This window comes from Orcinus orca, chromosome 2 (assembly GCF_937001465.1).
Source record: "Orcinus orca chromosome 2, mOrcOrc1.1, whole genome shotgun sequence".
Taxonomy (NCBI): domain Eukaryota; kingdom Metazoa; phylum Chordata; class Mammalia; order Artiodactyla; family Delphinidae; genus Orcinus; species Orcinus orca.
Genome location: NC_064560.1, coordinates 16,513,316 through 16,535,461, shown reverse-complemented (window position 1 = coordinate 16,535,461; position 22,146 = coordinate 16,513,316). Strand labels below are relative to the sequence as shown.

The window sequence follows — 22,146 nt, the reverse complement described above, 5'->3', positions numbered from 1 at the left end:
TATGCTTCATTTGTACTCTCCTCCCCTCATGATTACTATTTTTGACATATTTTACATCTAATTATTTTGTGTATCTGTTAACTTCTTATTGTGGTTATAGATGACTTTACCATTTTTGTTTTTAATCCTTCCTATGAACTTTGCATATGGTTGATTTTCTACTTTTACTATATATTTGCTTTTACTGATGAGCTTTTCCTTTCATAATTTTCATGTTTATAGTTGTGGCCTTTTCTTTTTTGCTTAGAGATGTCCCTTTAACATTTCTGGTAAAGCTGGCTTGGTGGTGTTGAACTCTTTCAGCTTTTGCTTGCCTGTAAAGCTTTTGATGTCTCCATGAAATGTGAATGAGAGCTTTGCTGGATAGAGTATTCTTGGTTCTAGGTTTTTCCTTTTCATCAGTTTAAATATATCTTGCCACTGCCTTCTGCCTGCAAAGTTTCTGCTACAAAGTCAGCTGATAGCCTTATGGATGTTCCCTTGTATGTAACTTGTTGCTTTTCCCTTGCTGCTTTTAATATTCTCTCTTTAGCTTTAATTTTTGCATTTTTAATTACAAAGTGTGTTGGTGTGTTCCTCTGGATTGGGACTCTCTGTTCTTTCTGGACTGGGATTTTTTCATCTCCCTAGTTAGGGACATTTTCAGCTATTATGTTTAAATATGTTCTCTGTCACCTTTTTTCTCTCTTCTTCTTCTGGGACCCCTCTAATGTGAATGTTAATATGCTTGATGTTGTCCCAGAAGTCTCTTTAACAGTCTTCATTTCTTTCCATTCTTTTTTTCTGCTAAGCATCAGTGATTTCCACTACTCTGTCCTCCAGCCCACTGATCTGTTCCTCTGTACCATTTAGTCTACTGCTGATTCCCCCTAGTGTATTTTTCATTTCAGTTATTGTATTCTTCATCTTGTTTAGTGGTTCTTTATATTTTCCAACTCTTTGTTAAAAACTTCTAATTTCTCACTCTGTCCATCCATTCTTCTCCCAAGTTTTTTGGGATCATCACCCTGAATTCGTTGTTGGGTAGTTGTCTATCTCTACTTCACTTAGCTCTTCTTCTGGGTTGTATCTTATTCCTTCATTTGGACCATTTTCCTCTGTCAATTCATTTTGTCTAACTTAATGTTTATATTTCTATGTATCTGGGAGGTTGGTTCCATTTCCCAACCTTGGAGAAGAGGCCTTTTGCAAGAGACTTCCTATGAATCCCAGCAGTACACTGCTCTCATCATCAGAGCTATATCCTCTAGGAGTGCCCCTATATGTGTTGTGCGGGTCCTTCTATTGTGGTAAGCTGATGGCTATGGGTGGCCTGGTTGGCTTGGTTGGCCCCCAGTCTGGTTGTTTGCCAGGACCTTCCTGTGAGGAGGCTGCCGGCCTCCACTGGTTGGCAGGGTTGGGTCACAAGGTGGCTGGCTGTAGAACCCTGGGGAGCCCTGGGGTTAGTTCTGTATCACTGGTGGATGGAGTCAGGTCTAGAAGATCCTGAGGCTGGGGCCAGCCCACCAATGGGTGAAGCCAGATCCATGGGACAGTGCCAGCCCAAAGGCAGGCAGTGACAGGTTCTGGGGTCTGGCTGCAGGGCTGAGGGCTTCCAGAGATGGCAATGGACTGCTGGTGGGTGGGTATGGTTCGAAGCTAGAGCAAGCTTATTGGTGGGTGGAGTCAGTGATTCTGGGGCTGGTGCCTGCCCACTGGTGGGTGGATCTGGATCTCTGGCTGCAGGGCCCTGGGGGTCCTGGGTCTACTGCCTGCACATTGGTGTGTGGTGCCAGGTCCTAGACCCTCTGGTGTGCAGGTATGTGTCCAGGGGTGGCTTTTGGCTCAGAAAGTCTTAAAGCAGTCTCTCTTCTGATGGGTTGGGCTGTGTCACTGCCCAGTTAGTTGCTTGGCCTGAGGCTTCCCAGTACTGGTGCCTACAGGTTGGTTGTTGTTGGTGGGGTGGATTCCAAAATGGTGCTGCAGCACCAGTGGTAGAATGAACTCTCAAGAATGGCTACTGTCAGTGTCTATGTCCCTAGGGAGACTCTTCAAGATTAGCAGGTAGGTTTGACCCCAAATCCTTTAAATTACTGCCTCTATGCTGGGACCTGAAGCATGTGAGATGTTGTGTGTGCCCTTGGAGAGTGAAGCCTCTATTTCGCAGAGCCCTCTGGAACTCCTAAAAGCAAGCCCCACTGGCCTTCAAAGTCAAATGTTCTGGGGACTCATCTTCTTGTTGCAGAACCTCCAGGCTGGGCAGACTGATGTGGGGCTCAGACCCCTTATTCGCTGGGGAGAATCTCTGCAACTGTAATTATTCTCCCATTCATGAGTTGCCCAAGCCAGGGAACTGACTATACTGTGACTCTGCCCCTACTACCTGCCTTGCTGTGGTCCCTTTTTTATATCCTTAGTTCTAGAAGACCTTTCTTGGTAGGTTCCAGTCTTTTACATCAATGGTTGTTCGGTAAATAGTTGTAATTTTGCTATGTCCATGAGCTAAGGTGAGCTCAGGGTTATTACTCTACCATTTTCAATGACAGTTGTTTTAAAAAAGATTCTGTTGACTGTCTCTTTCCCTTATTTTTCTGTTAAGCTCTCTGCCTCCTTTGGTATCACACCAATTGAGAAGAAGTGTGCCAAACACTGTTATGCCAACACAAGGGGCAACAGTGTGAACTATAAACTATATAATAGAACTAACGGTGTCTACTTCACATGAGATATTGAAAATGTGTCTGATATTTTAAACATATAGAGGGAATTAGTAACCAATGAAATAACTACATGCTAAATCCCTCTTTTAATCCCATTCACAAAATAGCCTTTCTGCATTTGCAAATACAAAGCAACTATACTTCTAGCCTGAAAAAGAAAGTGAGTAGAACAGCATTTGAAATGTTTCCATCAAGCATGTTCCAAGCTCACTGTATCATTCCATTTTTATGGATCATTTTTTTAATTGAATGGATTCTAAAATTAAAAATATGCAGCTAATTCTCCATTGATAGCAACTGCTAGAATTCCAGTAATTATAGGAGGGAATCTGTGAAGACGTTTTATCCTGTAATAATAGCATATAGGTACTGTAGTCACTAAAGATCCAAAGTTAAATAAACTTCAGAGAAGATAAAAAACAGGAAATAGACGTGAAATATTCTTCTTCTTACCAAGACGACTCTTGGGTTGTGTCTTGAATTCACTCTTCATAATACTTCTTCCAACAATATTTGGGAAGCGTTCTGTGTCACTCTCTATAGAAATAAACAGTTTCAAAATACTTCTGTAAGCTAAGTATTAACATGTGTATGTTTGTAGAATGTGTGTATCCTTTAATTAGATCTTTTTATTATAGAAGAAGAATTATAATGAAATGTCTGGACTGCAGACATAATACCGTAGAATTGGAAGAGCCATTAGCAGTTGTTTAAACCTCATTATATTGAGGCTTAGAAATGCTTAGTGATTTGACCAAGACCATATATCCAGGCAATGACAAAACTGACTCATAAACTGAGGCCTCATAGTTCCTTAACTAGGACTTTTCCCATAAAATACAAAGTCTTTCACAAATTTAAGTCATCCTAGAGAGTTTTTCTTAATAAATATAACTCTCTTGTGTATATTAAAAACACATTCATATGGGAGGGATGTACCTGGTGAGGTGGGACAAAACACTTTTTCATTTTTGTATTTGATTACGACATTCATTTCAACTCCTTTCCTCGTAGCAGTTTCTGTCTTTCAGATTTTATTTAGTGTTTAATTATAAATTTACCATTACTAAATATAAAATAATTAATTTTGTTGTTAAAAGGCATGATTCTTTTTTGTATTTTATTTTTAAACATCTTTACTGGAGTATAATTGCTTTACAATGGTGTGTTAGTTTCTGCTTCATAACAAAGTGAATCAGCTATACATATACATATATCCCCATATTTCCTCCCTCTTGGTCTCCCTCCCACCCTCCCTATCCCACCCCTCTAGGTGGTCACAAAGCACCAAGCTGATCTCCCTGTGCTATGCAGCTGCTTCCCACTAGCAATCTATTTTACATTTGGTAGTATATAAAAGTCCATGCCACTCTCTCACTTCGTCCCAGAATTGAACGGGTGTAAATGAAAGCACTTTGTTGCTGTGTCTAAGGCTGTTATTCAAAACTGACAAGGACTCCTATTAATAAGCAACATGGAAGCAAAAATTAATTGAAAGAACCTAACCAAAAATACTCTGAAAATTAAAGACATGGAAAAATGGCTTATCGTAATACACCAAATTTAACTGCTTGGTTCCAACAATTTCATTTTTACACCACCCAGCTTTTCCCCAGTTAAAAGCTGTTGGAGCAAGTAATATTTATTTGATTCATTTACAACACTATTTTTTTACAGGAATAAAAGCGAGAATATAATAAAATAAAGCATTCAAAAGCAAAGTTTCAGAAATCTTGCCTTAAATTTCAGTGAAAACATGTATTTTGGTGCTTATATCTAAGGATTCAGTTACTTTCCAATGCTAGCTTTCAGCATCAATTCTGTAAAAAGTTCATAATGACAGTATTTCTTGCAACAAAGAGAAATGTATCGAACCCTGTTACTCCAGGACTAAAGCAGTAATCTGCGAATAATAAAACTCAGCTAGAGAACTCCACTCTAGTAGAGATATAAATTTACATACCAACTTAATTATGTAGAGGAAATTGGTAATCAGTGAAATAACTGTTATGTTCCTCTTCTTATGCCACTCATCAACTAGCTTTTTTGCTTTTTCAATTTCAAAGCAATATTCCTTTCTAAGCCAGCAAGAAAGTGAGTAGAATCACAGTTATAAATACTTAAACCAAGCATATTCTAAGGTCATTAGAGCATTGGATCATATGGATTACTTTCCAAATGGATGAGATTACAACTGAAAAATATCCAGCTAAATTTCCATTGACAGTAAATACTAGAGTTTAACTAATTATAAGAGGAAATTCATGAAGATTACTGCCCATTAATACTAACATACAGTTACTGTTATCATTAATGATTCATAGTTAATTAAGTCCCAGAGAAGACATAAACCATAAATTATTAGACTTGGAAAATTCTTGTTCTTACCAGGGTGACTCTGATGATGTGTCTTGATTTCACCAACTGCTTTTTCTCTTCCAACAGTATCTCTCATGCGTTGTATATCAGTCTCTATGGATAGAAAACAAATTTCAAAACACATTGTAAGGTAACCATTAACACACATGTATGTGTGTCTTTGTGTCTGTGTGTAGTACTAACTTAATTAGTACTTGTATTATCGAAGAGACATAATATAATGTCTGCATTGCACAATCATAAAACATTAGAATTTGAAGGGCTCTTAGCAATCATATAAGCCTCATGCTATTGAAGCTTAGAGATGTTTTGTGATTTGATTGAGAACACACACCAAGATAATGCAAAACTGAGTACAAGCTGATGCCCCATAATTCCTTAACCAGTGCTTTTCATACACAATGCACTGTCCCATACAAACTTCAATCATCTTGGGGAGTTCGTGTAAATGATATAACTGCCAAGTTTACACTAAGAGGACACTCATACTGTTAAGGATATACCTATGAGTGGAACGTGGCATTTTTTCCCCACTGGTCAAGAGACAAACCATGGTCCCACATTACGGAAAGTTACTACCAGGTAGAAATTCTTTGACTCTCTCAAGAATGTTTAATGCCATTTTTAAGGCTATGTAAATCAAGCAGACATCAAAGATGTAGAAGAGTAACAAGATATTCTGTAGTCTAAGAAAAACTGCCTATCAGGTCCTCTTACTATGTACACCTTGTAACTGGGGAGGGGGAAATGGGTAAATCTGAGGCAGTACCAGCATTGGGACTGCATCCCATCCCATCTGAGTTTTTATGTGATTTGGACATTTGGCGGGATTTAGAAAGTACTAACTAGGTCAAAGGAGAGAAATAACATTCATGTATTTTGTTTTAATACATGAAAGTTTAAAGAAAAATTCATATTGAAAGAGGGGTTAAGTAGGATTGCTGACTTGGGTCAAATTATGTGTCCAGTGTTTTATGAATGAAAGCTAGTTACAGAAGAGCATGCACCAGAGGTTGGAAACCTATCCTGAACCTGACACCATAAGGTGGATCTTACTTTGTTGTAATGGCTGAGACCAGAAGTAAGTGTTAAAGAGCCAATTGAGTAGATATAATTGAGGCTCTCTGGTTTTTCTCCAACTGGTATAGGTTAAGAATGACAGGCCCAGTTGAAAGAAGCATGTAAAGATGCTTATATAAGCAAGGAAGCATTAAGAAGAGCATTTGATAGCAGATAGCAGATAGAATTAAGGACGAGGGAAAAGGGAGTATGTGCTAGAGAAATCTGAAATCTAGTAAGAATCACAATTTCCCTCCTCACAATACCCTCCCACTGCTTAAATTATTTTTTAAGCCTACTCTTCCTGAAGTTCCTAGTATATGATCCACACTTTACTGTTTCTTTGCATGTCTCATATTTTTGGGGGGTTTATACTGGGCGTTCTAGACAATATCTTGTAAGAAATCTGGATACTGAGTTCCTCTCCCCTTTGGAGGCTTGCTGTTGCTGTTTGCCTGATTATTTATTTAGTGACTTGGCTGGAATATATTCTATTGTAGAGAAGTCTCCTTCTCTGCAGTGTGAATCTTCTAATGTTGCTCCTCTGGGGGCACAGACTTGGGCATGCAAACAGTCACCTTTGGATGACACTTGTTTTTCCTGCTGACTGTCTCTTTCCCTTGTTTTTCTGTTAAGCTCTCTGCCTCCTTTAATATCACACCAAAGATCAAGAAGCAGTGTGTCAAACACTATAACACCAAGACAAGTGGCAGTAGTGTAAACTACAGACTATGTAACAAAACTAAACACCTCTACTTCACCTGAGATACTGAAAATGTGCCTGGTATTTCAATTATATAGAGGGAATTAGTAAGCAATGAAATCTCTCTTTTAATCCCATTCCTAAACCAGCCTTTCTGCTTTTGCAAATACAAAGCAACCATCTTTCTAGTCTGAAAAGGAAAGTGAGTAGAGCAGCATTTGAAATGCTTCCATCAAGCATATTCTAAGCTTACTACAGCATTGAATTTTTATGGATAAGTTTTAAATGAATGGGTTCTAAAACTTACACTATGTAGCTAATTTTCCATTGTTAGTAACTGCTAGAGTTCCAATAATAATAGGAGAGAATTAGTGAAAACGTTTCATCCTATAGTAATAGCATATAGGTACTATAGTCATTTAGACCCAAACTTAAATAAACTCGAGAAGATAAATAAAGCAGAAATAGACTTGAAATATTCTTGTTCTTACCAGGATGACTCTTGGATTGTGTCTTGATTCCACCCTTTATTATACCTCTTCCAATAGCATCTGGGAAGCGCTCTGTATCAGTGCCTATAGAAATAAACAGTTTCAAAACACTTTTGTAAGGTATATATTAACATGTGTTTTTGTGTGTGAGTTTATGTGTGTATAGTACTCCTTTAATTAGCATTTTAAAATTATAGGACAACAATTATAATGAAATGCCTGGACTGTAGGCTCACAGGACCTTAGAGTTGGAAGGGCCGTTAGCAATCATACAAGCCTCATTATATTGAGGCCTAGAAATGGTTAGTGATTTGACCAAGGCCACAAATCTAGGTAACAACAAAACTGATCCATAAACTGATACCTGATAATTCTTTAACTAGGGTTTTATCCATAAAATACAAAGTCTTTTGCAAATTTAAGTCATCCTAGAGAGTTTATTTTAATAAATATAACTTTCTTCTCTACATTAAAAGCATATTCATATCGTAAAGATATACCTGGTGAGGCCAGACATGACATTTTTTTCCCAGGTTAAATTGCAAACAATGGGCATCACAGTCACAGAATTTTACTGTGAGGCAGAAATTCTTTGACTTGTCCAGGAACACTTTAATTCCCTTTTTTTAAGGTTATGCAACTGTTTGTCAAGTAGGCATCATTGATGGAAAAGAAAAACAAGTAATTTGTGGACAGAGATAAAGCACCCTCTCAGGTTCTCTTAGCATGTAGACCTTTTCTCCCCTGTGCAGGAGGAAATGGGTAATTTGCAGGAATGTGAGCACTGATATTGTACCCCTTTCCATCTGAGTCTTTACATGGTTTTTACTTTTTGTTGGATTCAGAAATGATGATCTAGGTCCAATATCAGAAAAAAATTTATTTAAAAGAATTTTATATTGCAAAAGGAATAATGAGAATTGGTGACTCTGGGTCACCTGTTGCGTAAAGTTTTGTGTGGGCAAAAATTGGTTCTAACACAGCATGTAAGTGAAGTTGGAACCTGTCATATCCAGAATTTATAGATTGGAAGTCTTCCTTTGGAGAAATGGCTGAGCCCATGAATACTTCAAACATGCTCTATCACTGAGGCAACACAAATTTATCACCACTGCAATCTAAACAGAGGTAAAGACCATATGGGGCGTCACTACTAAAATCAAAGACACGTTGGATTGGGCAGAACAAGTTTTTAGTAATTAAGTTACAGCATTTGTGAAAGTAATGTCTGCTATAGCAACACATAACTGGAGAACATCAGCAGACAAACTTTAGCCCTCTGGTCTTTCTCCAACAGATATAATTAGAAGAACTGATTCATTTGATCTGAGAAAGCAAAGGATCCTTAGGTGAGCAGGGAGGCAGTGAGAACAGCCCTTGAGGGCAGACTGAATTAAAAACTAGGAGCATAATAAATGATATGGGGTGGAGAAACCTAATCTATTAAGAGCCACAATTTTCCTCCTTCACAACATTTCTTATTGCTTTTAAGTCTTTTAAAAAATCCTACCCTGCTTGGAGTTCGCTGAACTATTTTTAAAAAAACATGTAACATGCTATACAATTGACCCATTTTAAACATCCATTCTATGCTTATCAGTATATTCATAGAACTGTGTAACAATCACCATAGTCAATTTTAGAATCTACTTCTACTTATACTAAACAGATTAAATTCCAGGAAGATTTAGAAATGTTATTTTCATATTCTACATATATAGTTCTCTTTATAACTTAATTCTTATAATTTTTTCCCATTTTTATATATGAAACATATAAACATAAATTCATTTATTACAATTGTTTTTTAAATTATTTATTTACATAACTTTGTGCTACACAGAGAAACTGAGAGAAGACAAAGCATGTATATATAGTGTTTATTATTTTAACCATTTTATTTATAATATCTGGTTTTCTTTTCTGTCATTATTTAAAATGATATTTTCTGCTCTTTAATGCCTCTGCTGTCCATGCTATATTTCCATACTTTAAATTTGCTGATTCTTTCTTCTGACAGTGTTAAAATACTGAACACCCCCTACTGGATTTAAAAAAATTCAGTTATTATACTTTCAATCCTGGATTTACATGTGTTCCTTTTCAAAATAATGTATTTCTCTTTGTATATATTCCCTATTTGATGAAACACTATCAGACCTTCCTTTCCTTCTAAATAATGTTTACATTTAGTTCTTTGAACATATTTATAATAACTGCTTTTTAGTCTAGTTTAGTTTTAGTTTTGTCCAATATCTAGGATTCTCACAGGCAGTTTTTTGTTGCATGTCTTTTTCCTTGTTATATGTCACATTTTACTGTTTCTTTACATGACCCATAATTTTATGCTGAAAACTGAATATTTTAGATATATAATATAGCATCTCTGCATACTGACTTCTTCCTCTTACAGGGCATATTATTATTGTTTTCTTGTTTATATATTTAGTTATTTGGCTAAAATATTTTACTGAAGTCATTTCCCTTAGCAGTTTGAAAGCATAACTGTTGCTCCCCAAGGGAAAAAGCCTTGGATAATAGTGGTTTTAGGAGTGTTGTCTTTGTCTCTTTCCGTTACATCTCTGTTAAATTGTCTGCCTCTTTTGGTGTCACAGCAGAAGTCAAGGGCAGTGTGCCTATCACTGTTACAAGAGTAAAGGCTGTAGTACAATCTCTGAACTACGTAACACAACTAATGACTCTACCACAGATGAGTTAGGATAATATACCTGATATTTCCATCGAATAGAGAGAAATGGTAACCAATGAATTAACTATCTGTTAAATTCCCCTTGTTGTTATCACATTGATCCGGAAACCTTTCTCCTTTTCCTTCTATCTAAGCCAGTAATAGAAAAAGATTAGAACAGAACTGAACATACTTGCATCAAGTATATTCTAAGGCCACTATAGCATTTAATTTTATGGTTTAATTTTTAAATGGCTCATTTCTAAAAATCAAAATGTCTACCTAACTTTTAAAGTTCTAGTAAATACCACAGTACAATTAATTATGAGGGTAATCACGAAGACTTTACCTATATAATAATAATATACAAGTACTCTTATCATTAAAAAATTCATACATAAACTCCAAAGAAGGTAAATAAACCATAAAGATTAGACTTGGAAGGATTAGACTTACCAGGGACACTCTTTGGTTGTATCTTCATTTCTGCCATTAATATACGTCTTCCAACAGTATCTTTCAAGGGTTCTAGATCAATTTCTATAGAAATAAACAGATATCAAAACACTTTGTAAAGTAACCCTAACACATGAGTGTGTGTCTGTGTGTTCATGTGCAGTACTATCTTTTATATATATATATATATATATATATACACACAACGGCTGTGTTGGGTCTTCGTTGCTGCACGTGGACTTTCTCCAGTTGTGGCAAGTGGGGGCTACTCTTCATTGCAGTGCACAGCCTTCTCATTGTGGTGGCTTCTCTTGTTGCGGAGCATGGGCTCTAGTTGTGCAGGCTTCAGTAGTTGTGGCACATGGGCTCAGCAGTTGTGGCTCATGGGCTTAGTTGCTCTGTGACACGTGGGATCTTCCTGAACCAGGGCTCAAACCCCGTGTCCCCTGCACTGGCAGGTGGATTCTCAACCACTGCACCACCAAGAAAGCCCCATGTGCGGTACTATCATAATTAGCCTTGTTATTAATAAATATGCATTATAATGGATTATATGGGTTGAAGAATCATTAAACCTTAGAATTGGAATGGCCGTTAGCAATCATTAAGCCTCCATATATTGAGGCTTAGAGATGTTAATGACTTGACCAAGATTGTGTATCCAGATAATGACAAACTTGATGTACAACCTTCCAACTTATAATTCTTTAACCAGTGCTTTTTCCATACAATGCTATCTCTTATGCTAAATTAAAATATCTGGGAGAGTTATGATAATAATATAACTCTTAAGTGTACATTAAACTCATAATCATACTGTAGGGATATATACCCAGTAATGTGGAATATAACAGTTTTTTCCTCAGATTATGTTGCAAACTAGGGTCGCCATGGAAATTTACCACAGAGCAGAAATACTTGGACTCATCCAGGAATATTTTAATGCCCTTTTTATGTTACTTAAGCATAAACAAAGTAGGCATCAGTGATGGAAAAGAATAACAGAATGTTTTATAGACTGAAAAAACGTGCTCTCCCAAGTCCTTTCAGCATGTAGCCCTTGTTGCTTGGGAGGAAGAAATGGTTAAATTTGTAGAAGTACCTGGATTGAGATTGGGTCTCTTACCATTTGAGTTCCTATGTCATTTAAAATTTTTGCTTGATTTAGTAACTGCAATTAGGTCCAATTACAAGAAAAATACATGAACATTATTAGAGGAGAGTTTATACTGAAAAGGAATAATTAGAAATGATCAACTATTGGGTCTAAAATTTTGTGGTGAATTTGTTTCTAGCAGAACATGTACCTGAAGTTAGAAACCTGTCATGACTAAGATACCCAGATGGAAGTCTTTTTTCAGAGAAATGGATGAGTCAGTAAGTATTAAAGGTTGTGCAATCTGTGTAGAGGTGGTTACCTGCTGCAGCACCATTACCAAAATGAAACAGGTGTGTCAGATTAGGCAGAACAACTTTTCAATACTTAAGTAGCAACATTTTGTGAAAGTAATAAGATCTATAGCAAAACAAAACTGGGGAATATTAGCAGTTATATTTTAGCTTCTCTAGTTCTTTCTGCAACTGGTATATGTAAGAAGGACTTGCTCATTTGAATTAAGGAAGCAAAGAATACTTAAATAAGCAAGAGGCAACGAAAACAGCATCTGAGGGAAGGTTAGGTTAAGTACTAGCAATTAAAAAGTATGTGCTGGAGAAATGTATTATCTAGTAAAAGTCAGTTTTCTCCCTTATCATACCCTCCCACTTTTGAAATCCTTTTTTATCCTATTCTTGGCATTCACTGAGCTAGTTTTAAAACATATATAACATATTATACAATTTGCCCATTTAAAGTGTTCATTTCAATGTTTTTAAAGATATATTCACAGAGTTGTATGACCATCACCACAGTCAATTTTAAAAGAGACTAGGCAATATTCTTACCACAAAAAAGAAATGATAATTATCTGACATGATGGAGGCATTAGCTAACACTAGGGTGATCATGTTGCAATATACAAATGTATCAAATCAACACCTTGTAAATGTTAAATACACAATGTTATAGGTCAATTTTTTCACAATGAAAAAAGAATCTACATCAGAATTATACTAAGTAAATTCCAGTAATTCCAGTGAGGTATAGAAATGCTACCCTCATATACCATTATTCCCTCCTCCACATTTTTGCACTGCTATTATACGTACTATAAATATAATAACCTATAAGCTATAAATATAAAGTCATTTTTAAAACTTAACATTATTTATGTTTAATTATTGTTTAATTATTGCTTTATTTCTTTACATATATGTATTTATACTACCTTTTATAATTACAGAATTACTTTTACCCAGTCTCTTTTTTAGGGGATTCAAATTTTCAGCCTGAAGAATTTCCTTTGTACTTGTCATAAAGTGAATCTGTTAGCAATGAATTTTCTCAATTTTTTATTTGTTTTAAAATCTCTTTACTTCACCTTTATTTTTGAGAGATAATTTCGCTGGATATAAAATTTTGGGTTGACAGTTATTTTTCTTTTGCATTTTGAATAGGCCATCCTATTGCCTTTTGCTCTCCATAGTTTCTGATGAAAAGTCAGCCATAAATCTTATTGGAGTTCCCAATAAGGAGTAGAAATAACAGTTTTCCAGTGTGTGCATGTATCAGTTTATACTACTACCAGCAGTTTCTGAAAGTTCCGTAATAGTTGCTCTACATTATCATGACTTGATTCTGTCATTCTTTCTGATTTAGGCTCAATGATGGTATGTCATAGTATCTTCATGATTTTAACTCCAATTTTCTAGATTACTAATAGGGCTATAATTTTCAAATGTTTATTAGTCATTTAGATATCTTCTTTGGTGAAGTACATGTTTAAGATTTTGACCACTTTTCTATTGGGTTTTCAATTTATTTCTATGCTAGAAATTCTTTAAATATCTGGTTGAAAGCTTTCTGTTGGATGTTTGTGCTGCAAACCTACTCTGTCATTTGCTTTTTTTTTTTCTCTTAACGGTTGAAATGATTTATTTTTAATGTTTTCTTTACAGCATTGGGACTGGCTAGCTAAAACTCAGTTTATAAGGGAACATACTGATCAATCATGGCCCTGAAAATTAAGTACTGAAACTATTTTAACAAACCAGGAATTTAAGGCTAAAGTTTAACTCCACAGCAACAAAGAATAATTCCCTTTGTGCTAAACCTTTACTGCAGCTCTTTCATAGACTACCTGCTGAGTTTCTACTTTGTGGAATTGTGGATGAACAGCCAATTCTTTTTCTTTTTATTAGTTACCTATTTTATACATATTAGTCAATCCCAATCTCCCAATTCATTCCTCCACCCCCCTGCTTTCCCCCCTTGGTGTCCATATGTTTGTTCTCTACATCTGTATCTATTTCTGCCTCGCAAACAGGTTCATCTGCACCATTTTTCTAGATTCCACATATATGCATTAATACATGATATTTGTTTTCCTCTTTCTGACTTACTTCACTCTGTATGACAGTCTCTAGATCCATCCACATCTCTACAAATGACCCAATTTCATTCCTTTTTATGGCTGAGTGATATTCCACTGTATTTATGTACCACATCTTCTTTATCCATTCGTCTGTCAATGGGCATTTAGGTTGCTTCTGTGTGACCTGGCTATTGTAAATAGTGCTGCAATGAACACTGGGGTGCATGTGTGTTTTTGAATTACAGTTTTCTCTGGGTATATGCCCAGTAGTGGGATTGCTGGGTCATATGGCAATTCTACTTTTTGTTTTTTAAGAAACATTCATACTGTTCTCCATAGTGGCTGTATCAATTTACGTTCCCACCAACAGTGCACACCCTCTCCAGAAGTTGTTTGTAGATTTTCTGATGATGCCCAGTCTAATCGGTGTGAGGTGATACCTCATTGTAGTTTTGATTTGCATTTCTCTAATAATTAGTGATGTTGAGAAGCTTCTTATGTGCCTCTTGGCCATCTGTGTCTTCTTTAGAAAGATGTCTATTTAGGTCTTCTGCCTATTGCTTGATTGGGTTGTTTGATTTTTTAATATTGAGCTGCATGAGCTGTTTATATATTTTGGAGATTAATCCTTTGTCCGTTGATTCGTTTGCAAATATCTTCTCCCATTCTGAGGGCTGTCTTTTCATCTTGCTTATAGTTTCCTGTGCTGTGCAAAAGCTTTTAAGTTTCATTAGGTCCCATTTGCTTATTTTTGTTTTCATTTCCATTACTCTAGAAGGTGGGTCAAAAAAGATCTTGCTGTGATTTATGTCAAAGAGTGTTTCCCCTATGTTTTCCTCTAAGAGTTTTATAGTGTCCGGTCTTACATTTAGATCTTTAATCCATTTTGAGTTTATTTTTGTGTATGGTGCTAGGAGTGTTCTAATTTCATTCTTTTATATGTAGCTACCTTCCCAGCACCACTTACTGAAGAGACTGTCTTTTCTCCATTGTATATCTTTGTCTCCTTTGTCATAGATTAGTTGACCATAGGTGCATGGGTTTATCCCTGGGGCTTTCTATCCTGTTCCATTGATCTGTATTTCCGTTTTTGTGCCAGTACCATATTGTCTTGATTACTGTAGCTCTGTAGTATAGTCTGAAGTCAGGGAGTCTGATTCCTCCAGCTCCATTTTTTTCCCCTCAAGATTGCTATTCAGGGCTTTTTGTGTCTCCATACAAATTTTAAGATTTTTTGTTCCAGTTCTTTAAAAACTGCCATTGGTAATTTGATAGGGATTGCACTGAATCTGTAGATTGCTTTGGGTAGTATAGTCATTTTCACAATATTGATTCTTCCAATCCACAAACATAGTATATCTCTCCATGTGTTTGTGTCATCTTTGATTTCTTTCATCAGTGTCTTATAGTTTTCTGAGTATAGGTCTTTTACCTCCTTAGGTAGGTTTATTCCTAAGTATTTTACTCTTGTTGTTGCAATGGTGAGTGTCATTTGCTTTTTAAATATCTTAATGGTGTATTTTAATGGATACAATTCTGAAGATTAAATCCAGTTTTAAAACATTTACATTTATAGTTAGTGTCAATTGTATCCTGTTTAAAAAATATCTAGTCCAAAGACAGGAACATATTTTCCTATAGCATTTTCTAGGAGGCCTATTATTTTATAATATGCATATGAATAGAATTATTTTGAAAAGAATATTTTTTTTACTGTTGTTACATATTTTCTTGTCTTCAATACATTTAAGTCTATTTATCTATCATTGTACCAGTAGCAAACTGCTTGTATTATTGTATTTTTATAATAATACCTGATACCAGGCACTTTATATCCTTCAATTGTAGTCTTCTTTGTCAAGATTATATTTCCTACTTTGGCCCTATGCATTTCTATATAAATTTTAGAATTACCTTGTCAATTTTTAGAAAAATTATTGCTAAAATTTTGATACTGACTGCATTAAATACATAGATTTTCAAGAAATTTGTTCTTCAAAATATTGAGTCTTCTAATCTATAAACCTGGAATATAGTTCCATTTATTTAGTTCTTTAAAATTCTCTAAATAATGTTTTGCAGTTTGCTGTGTTGAGACTTTGAACATCTTTTTGAACATTTTAATAGACTTTGTTTTTTTAGAGCAATTTAGGAGTTCAGAGAAATTGTGCAGAAACTACAGAGAGTTCTGCACTCGCTTCCACTGGTATAGTTTCCCTATTATTACCATCTTGTATTAGATCATACGTTTGTTACAATTGATAATCCAATACTGATACATCACTAATAATTAACACCCATGATTTACATGAGAGATAACTCTTATTTTGTACAGTACATTATGCATAATGTGCATAAATGTAAATTATGCATTTTGATAAATGCATAAATGTACATTATGCATTTTGATAAATGCATAATGTCAAGTGTTTACTACTACAGTATCTTACAAAATAGCTTTGGCACATTAAGAATTCCCTGAGCTCCAACCATTTATCCCCCTTCACCCTGAACCCCTGGGAACTCCTGATCTTTTTACTGCCTATAGATTTACCTTTTCCAGAGCGGTATACAGTTGAAATTACACAGCTTTTTCAGACTGGCTTCTTTCACTTAACAATATGCATTTAAGTTTCTGCCATGTCTTCTCCTGGCTTGATAGTCCATTTATTTTTATTGTTGAATAATGTACCATTATATGGATGTACCACAGATTGTTTATGCATTCACTTACTGAAAAACATCTTGTTTGCTTCCAGTTTGGGGCAGTTATAAAGCTGCTGTAAACATTAATGCAGGTTATTGCATGAACGTAAGACCTTAACTCATTTGGGTAAATACTAAGAGCACAACAGTTGGATTGTATGGTTAGAGTACGTTGAGCTTTAAAATAATGCAAACTGTCTTCCAAAGTGGGTATAGAATTTTGCATTCCCAACAAGAATGAACAAAAGTTCCTGTACTCCACTTTCTTGACAGCATTTGGTGTTGTCAGTGTTTTGGATTAGCCATTCTCCTAGGTGTGTTTCATTAGGTATCTGATTGTTGTTTTAATTTGCACTTATCCAATGACATATGAGTTCACACACTTAGCCATCTTCACATCATCCTTGATCAGGTGTCTGTTCAGATATTCTGAGAGTTTTTAAATTGGGTTCTTTTTTAAGTGTTGAATTCAATCTTTTAAAATATATTTCAAATGCAAGTCCTTCTTAAGATATGTGTTTTGTAAATATTTTCTCCCAATATGTGGCATGTCTTTTCGTTCTCTTAAAAGTGTCTTTCACAGAGTATAAGTATTAATTTTAAACAAGTCCATCTTATCAAATATTTTCTGCCATTCCTTTTCTAGTTTACTAAGGGAGCTTAGATAATTGATTTTTGATCTTTCTCATTGTCCAATATATGCATCAAATGTTATAATTTCCTTTTAAGCACTTCTTTCACTGTGTCACATAAATTTTTATTAGTTGTATTTTCATTTTCACTTACTTCAAAATATTTTTTATTTCTTTTGATACTTCTTTGAACATGTGCTATAGAAGTGTATTGTTTCATCTTCAAGTATTATGGGATTTGCCAGCTATCTTTCTATGATTGATTTCTAGTTTAATTCCATTGTGGGCTGAGAGCATAATTTTTGTGATTTCTATTTCTTAAAATCTTCAAGGTATAATTTGTTTTGTAATGAGGTCTATCTTTGTGAGCAGAGTATGTGAATTTGAGAGCAATATGTATCCTTCTGTTGTTGCAGGATGTATTCTAATAGACATCAGTTAGATCCAGTTGATTGATGGTGTTGTTGAACTCAACTGCTGTTACTGATATTTTTTGCTTGCTGGATCTGTCCATTTTTGATAGAGGGGTGTTAAAGTCTCCAACTATAATAATGGATGTGTCTATTTCTCCTTGTAGTTCTATCAGTTTTTGCCTCATGTATTTTGAGACACTATTGTTAGGTATAAACACATTAAAGAATGTTACGTCTTCTTGAAGAATTGATTCCTTTATCATTACCTAATGCATGTATTTATTCCTAGTAATTTTCCTTGCTCTGAAGTCTACTTTGGTAATAATATAGCTACTCATGTATATCTTTCTCTAAGCCTTTACCTTCTGTGCGTGTGCGTGCCTCTTTGTGCATGTATTTATTTTTTTACAGCTTTAATAAGGTATAATTGACAAAAAACTGTAATATATTTAAAGTATACAACATGATGATTTGATATACATATGTATTGTGAAATGAGTCCCACAATCCAGTTAATTAGCACATCCATGACCTTACATAGTTACTATCTCTTTTTTTTTTTTTTTTGGTGAGAATGCTTAAGATCTACTCTCAGAAAGTATCAAGTATACAACACAGTATTACTGGATATAGTCATCATGCTGTACATTAAATCTTCAGAAGTTATTTATCTTATAACTAAAAGTTTGAACCCTTTGACCAACCACTCTCCATTTAACCTACCACCCCAGGACCTGGTGACGACCATTCTCCTCTCTGTTTCTATGAGTTTGACTCTTATTTTAGATTCACATATAAGTGATACCATACAGCATTTGTTTTTCTCTGTCTGGTTTACTTCAGTTAGCAAAATGCCCTCCAGTTTCATCCATATTGTTGCAAAGGGCAGTATTTCCTTCTTTTTTATGGCTAGATTATGTGTGTGTGTGTATAACACATATACATACATACATATATGTGTATATATATCATAAACATGGGTGTACAAATGTCCCTTCAAGAGAGTGATTTGATTTCCTTCAGATATATACCCACATGTGTGACTGCTGGACCATATGGTAGTTCTATTTTTAACTTTTTTGAGGAAACTTCATACTGCTTTCCATAGTGGCTGCCTGGGAGGCAGCATTTCAAGTAACCCTGTGAGAACTGCTCCGAGGAGGTGAGGTGGGGAGCTAGGTTATATAGAAGTTTTGTAACAAAGGGCAGGTAGTCTGAACTTCAAGATTATTGTTAATTAAAGAAAACCAGATGACCCAAGTTAAGGAATTTAGCGCTTTTCTATGTATGGGAAGAGGCATGAGTCTGGGCTCACTGAAATCATACCTTTGATTTTTGACAGTTTTTAAAATACTCTGTTCCACTTTTTTCGTTATTTTTCTCTTTGCCTTTCAGTTTGGGAAGTTTCTATTGCCATATCTTCAAGTTCACTGATTTCTTTCTTTGGCTGTTTCCAGTCTACTATGGAGCCCATCAAAGGCATTCTTAATTTCTGTTATAGTGCTTTTGATTTATAACATTTCATTTTGATTATTTCTTAGAGGTTTAATCTCTGCATACATTATGTATATGTTCTTTCATGTAGTCTACTTTTTCACTAGGGCCCTTATTGTATTATAGTTATTTTAAATTCCCAGTTTGAAAATTCCAAAATTTCTGCCACATCTGCATCTGGTCTTGATGCTTGCTTTGTGTCTTCAGCCTGTGTGTTTTGCTTTTATCATGCCTTATAATTTTTTGTTTAAAGCTAGACATGATATATCAGGTAAAAGAACTGAAGTATATACGGTTTTGTTATGATGTTTTATGTTCAACTGGAGACGAGTTAGGCTGTGTTTTCTGTTTTATTGTAGCTGGTGTCACAGGCTAAAATTTCCTTTATTTTCCTTTTTTGGTCTCCCCTATTGTCTTTGGCTTTCCCTAGAAAATACTTCTTTAATGGAAGCTGAGAATTGCAGTTTTTCCATCTGTAACCCATTATCCATGGGCCTTGGTGAAGTGGTGGTAAGGTATGAGGGAGTAGAAAAGCATTCTATAATCCTATGATTAGGTCTCGGTCTTTTATTGGCAGTCTCCTCTGGTCTGTGACGTTCACAATTGCTTCTCAGCTTGTTTCCCCCCCAGAAACAAGATTCTTGATTCTTTTAGATTCTTGATTCTTCAAGATTCTTTAGACAGAAAGATTAAAGAGGGCTGGACTTGGATATCTCCCTTCCCCAATGTTTAAAGTCCAAGAGGCTGGAGTTTGGTATTTCCTTTACCTCACATCTGTTAGGTTCTAGTAAAGTAGTTTTTCTTGAAGGCAGGCCTTTGTTAAGAAGAATGCTATTGGTGTATTTCAAATGTTTACTTTTCTCCTCCCTTTGCTGAAAGCATGAGTAGATTTTATTTCTGATACTCAGCTAAGGTACCTGGTAGGGCTCCTGGAGGCAAATTTCATGAAAGTGTATGGCATATCCAGGGCTGTGTCCTAGAATTTTTTTATTGCTCAACCTAGTTCATGTTCAGTTTCTGGCAATTATTCAATTATTCTTAAGTTTTCCTCCTAATTGCTGGCTCCAGTGTTGGTTTCTATTCCCAGGAGTATGTAATTTTCAGTATTCATCTATCTCCACAGATTGAGAGTGGCAGTTTGCCCTGTGACTTCAATTCTCTGACAGGGCTAAGAAGAGTTGTTGACTGTCAGTTTTTTCAGCTTTTATTGGTTTGGAGTGCAGAAGTGAGGACTTCCAAGTTCTTTACATGTGGAAGACAAAGTGGAAGACAGAAGTCTTGCATATCTTTAAAAAATAATTATTCCTAGATTTTTTATTTGTTTTGGTGCTAATACAAAATTTCATCATTCCTAAAAAATGTTCATTTTCTAATTTTGTGTTCTTAGTATATAGAAATAAAACTGGGTTTTATACATTTTTACTTTATATTCAGTAATTTTAATAAATCCAGTTGATTAAGAGTTTATCTGTAGACTACAGATTCTTTTAGACTACATACCTGCACAGTTACATCGTCTGCAATTTATGAGTTTTATTTCTTTCTTTGAATGCTTACAAGTTTTATTATTTTTTTGTAAGAACTATGGTTGCCAGTACAAAAATGAGTAGAAATAGTGATAACACACGTTTATCTCATTCCCAGTATTGGAGGAAATATTTTACTATAAAATTGCTAAAATTCTTTTGTATTTTTTACAGATACAAATGTCAAACAAGGAAATAGTATGAAGAGTGTTTTATTGAGATTTAATGATTTTTTTTCCTTATTCAATAAATATAATGTTTTTTATTCCTGTAAAATTGGCAGTAATGTTCCCAATTTCTATTCTGATTTAATAGCGTGAGTCTTCTTTCTTTTTTCTTCAACAGTCTAGTTAAAGTTTTGTCAATTTTGTTGATCTAATGTGAGTCTCTTATGGAAAGCATATAGTTGGATATTTTTTTTTTATCCATTCTGTCAATCTCTGCCTTTTGTTTAGAAAGTTTAATCCATTTACATTTAAGGGACTTATTTATGCCATTTTGCTATTTGTTTTCTGTATGTCTTATTTTTTTTTGTTCTTCATTTCCTCTAATACTGCCTTCTTTTGTGTTCAATTTATTTTTTTTGGCTGTGTCATGCAGCATGTGGGATCTTAGTTCCCCAACCAGCGATCAAACCCATGCCCCCTGCATTGGAAGCACAGATTCTTAACCACTGGACGGCCAGCGAAGTCTGTCAATTGATTTTTTTAAGGGACTAGTTTTGTTTCCTTTCTCATTTCCTTTGTGTATATTCTACAGATATTTTCTTTTTGGTTACCAAGAGGATTATGTATAACATCGTAAAGTTATAAAAAATCTAGTTTAAATTGATGCCAATTAACTTCAATAACATCCAAAAGCTGTACTCCTATATGGCTCAATCCCTCTCTTTTTGATACTGATGTTATGAATCGTATCTTTATACACTGTGTGCCCAATAACATAGACTTATAATTATTTTTCTTTAAACTATTATATAAAATTAAAAGTAGAGCTCCAAACTAAAATTACAATAATACTGGCTTTTATATTTGCCATGTACTTACCTATACCGTAGATCTTTCTTCATACAACTTCAACCTACTGTCTAACATCCTTTCACGTCAACCTCAGGGATTTCCTTTAGCATTTTCTATAGAGCAGGTCTAGTGGTAATCCCTTCGATGCTAGGAGTGCTCCTATTCTTTGTAGATTTTTTTTGTGCTGGGCACTGCTTCACATCTCCACAAAATTTTCTTACAAGTTTGAAGATGGCTTTTTCTTAATTGTGCATTCTCTTGGTTACTGTAAACATTTCACTGTTTCCCAGTGCTCTGACAAAGTTGGTTCTGATGGCTTTCTGCTTTTTGTTTTTCTTTTCTTTTCTTTTCTTTTTTTTTTTTTGCGGTACACGGGCCTCTCACTGTTGTGGCCTCTCCCGTTGCGG

At 35.1% G+C, this 22,146-nt stretch overlaps 1 protein-coding gene across 36 annotated transcripts in view; it reads right to left on the bottom strand.

The window, feature by feature from the left end:
* CCDC7 (coiled-coil domain containing 7) overlaps positions 1–22,146 on the bottom strand; it is a 293,096-nt gene that overhangs the window by 57,819 nt on the left and 213,131 nt on the right. For 27 of the 36 annotated variants that reach the window (XR_007475369.1, XR_007475366.1, XR_007475365.1 and 24 more), the window contains 4 exons: positions 10,477–10,560; positions 7,332–7,415; positions 5,088–5,171; positions 3,153–3,236 (listed from right to left, as the gene is read on the bottom strand). Coding sequence is in view for 27 of the 36 variants with exons in the window: in XM_049705528.1 (XP_049561485.1) it covers positions 3,153–3,236; positions 5,088–5,171; positions 7,332–7,415; positions 10,477–10,560 (336 nt within the window). In the remaining 9 variants the exon portion in view is untranslated. The remainder of the gene's footprint in view (positions 1–3,152; positions 3,237–5,087; positions 5,172–7,331; positions 7,416–10,476; positions 10,561–22,146) is intronic. The other 9 variants (XR_007475372.1, XR_007475373.1, XM_049705546.1 and 6 more) reach the window with 3 other exon arrangements.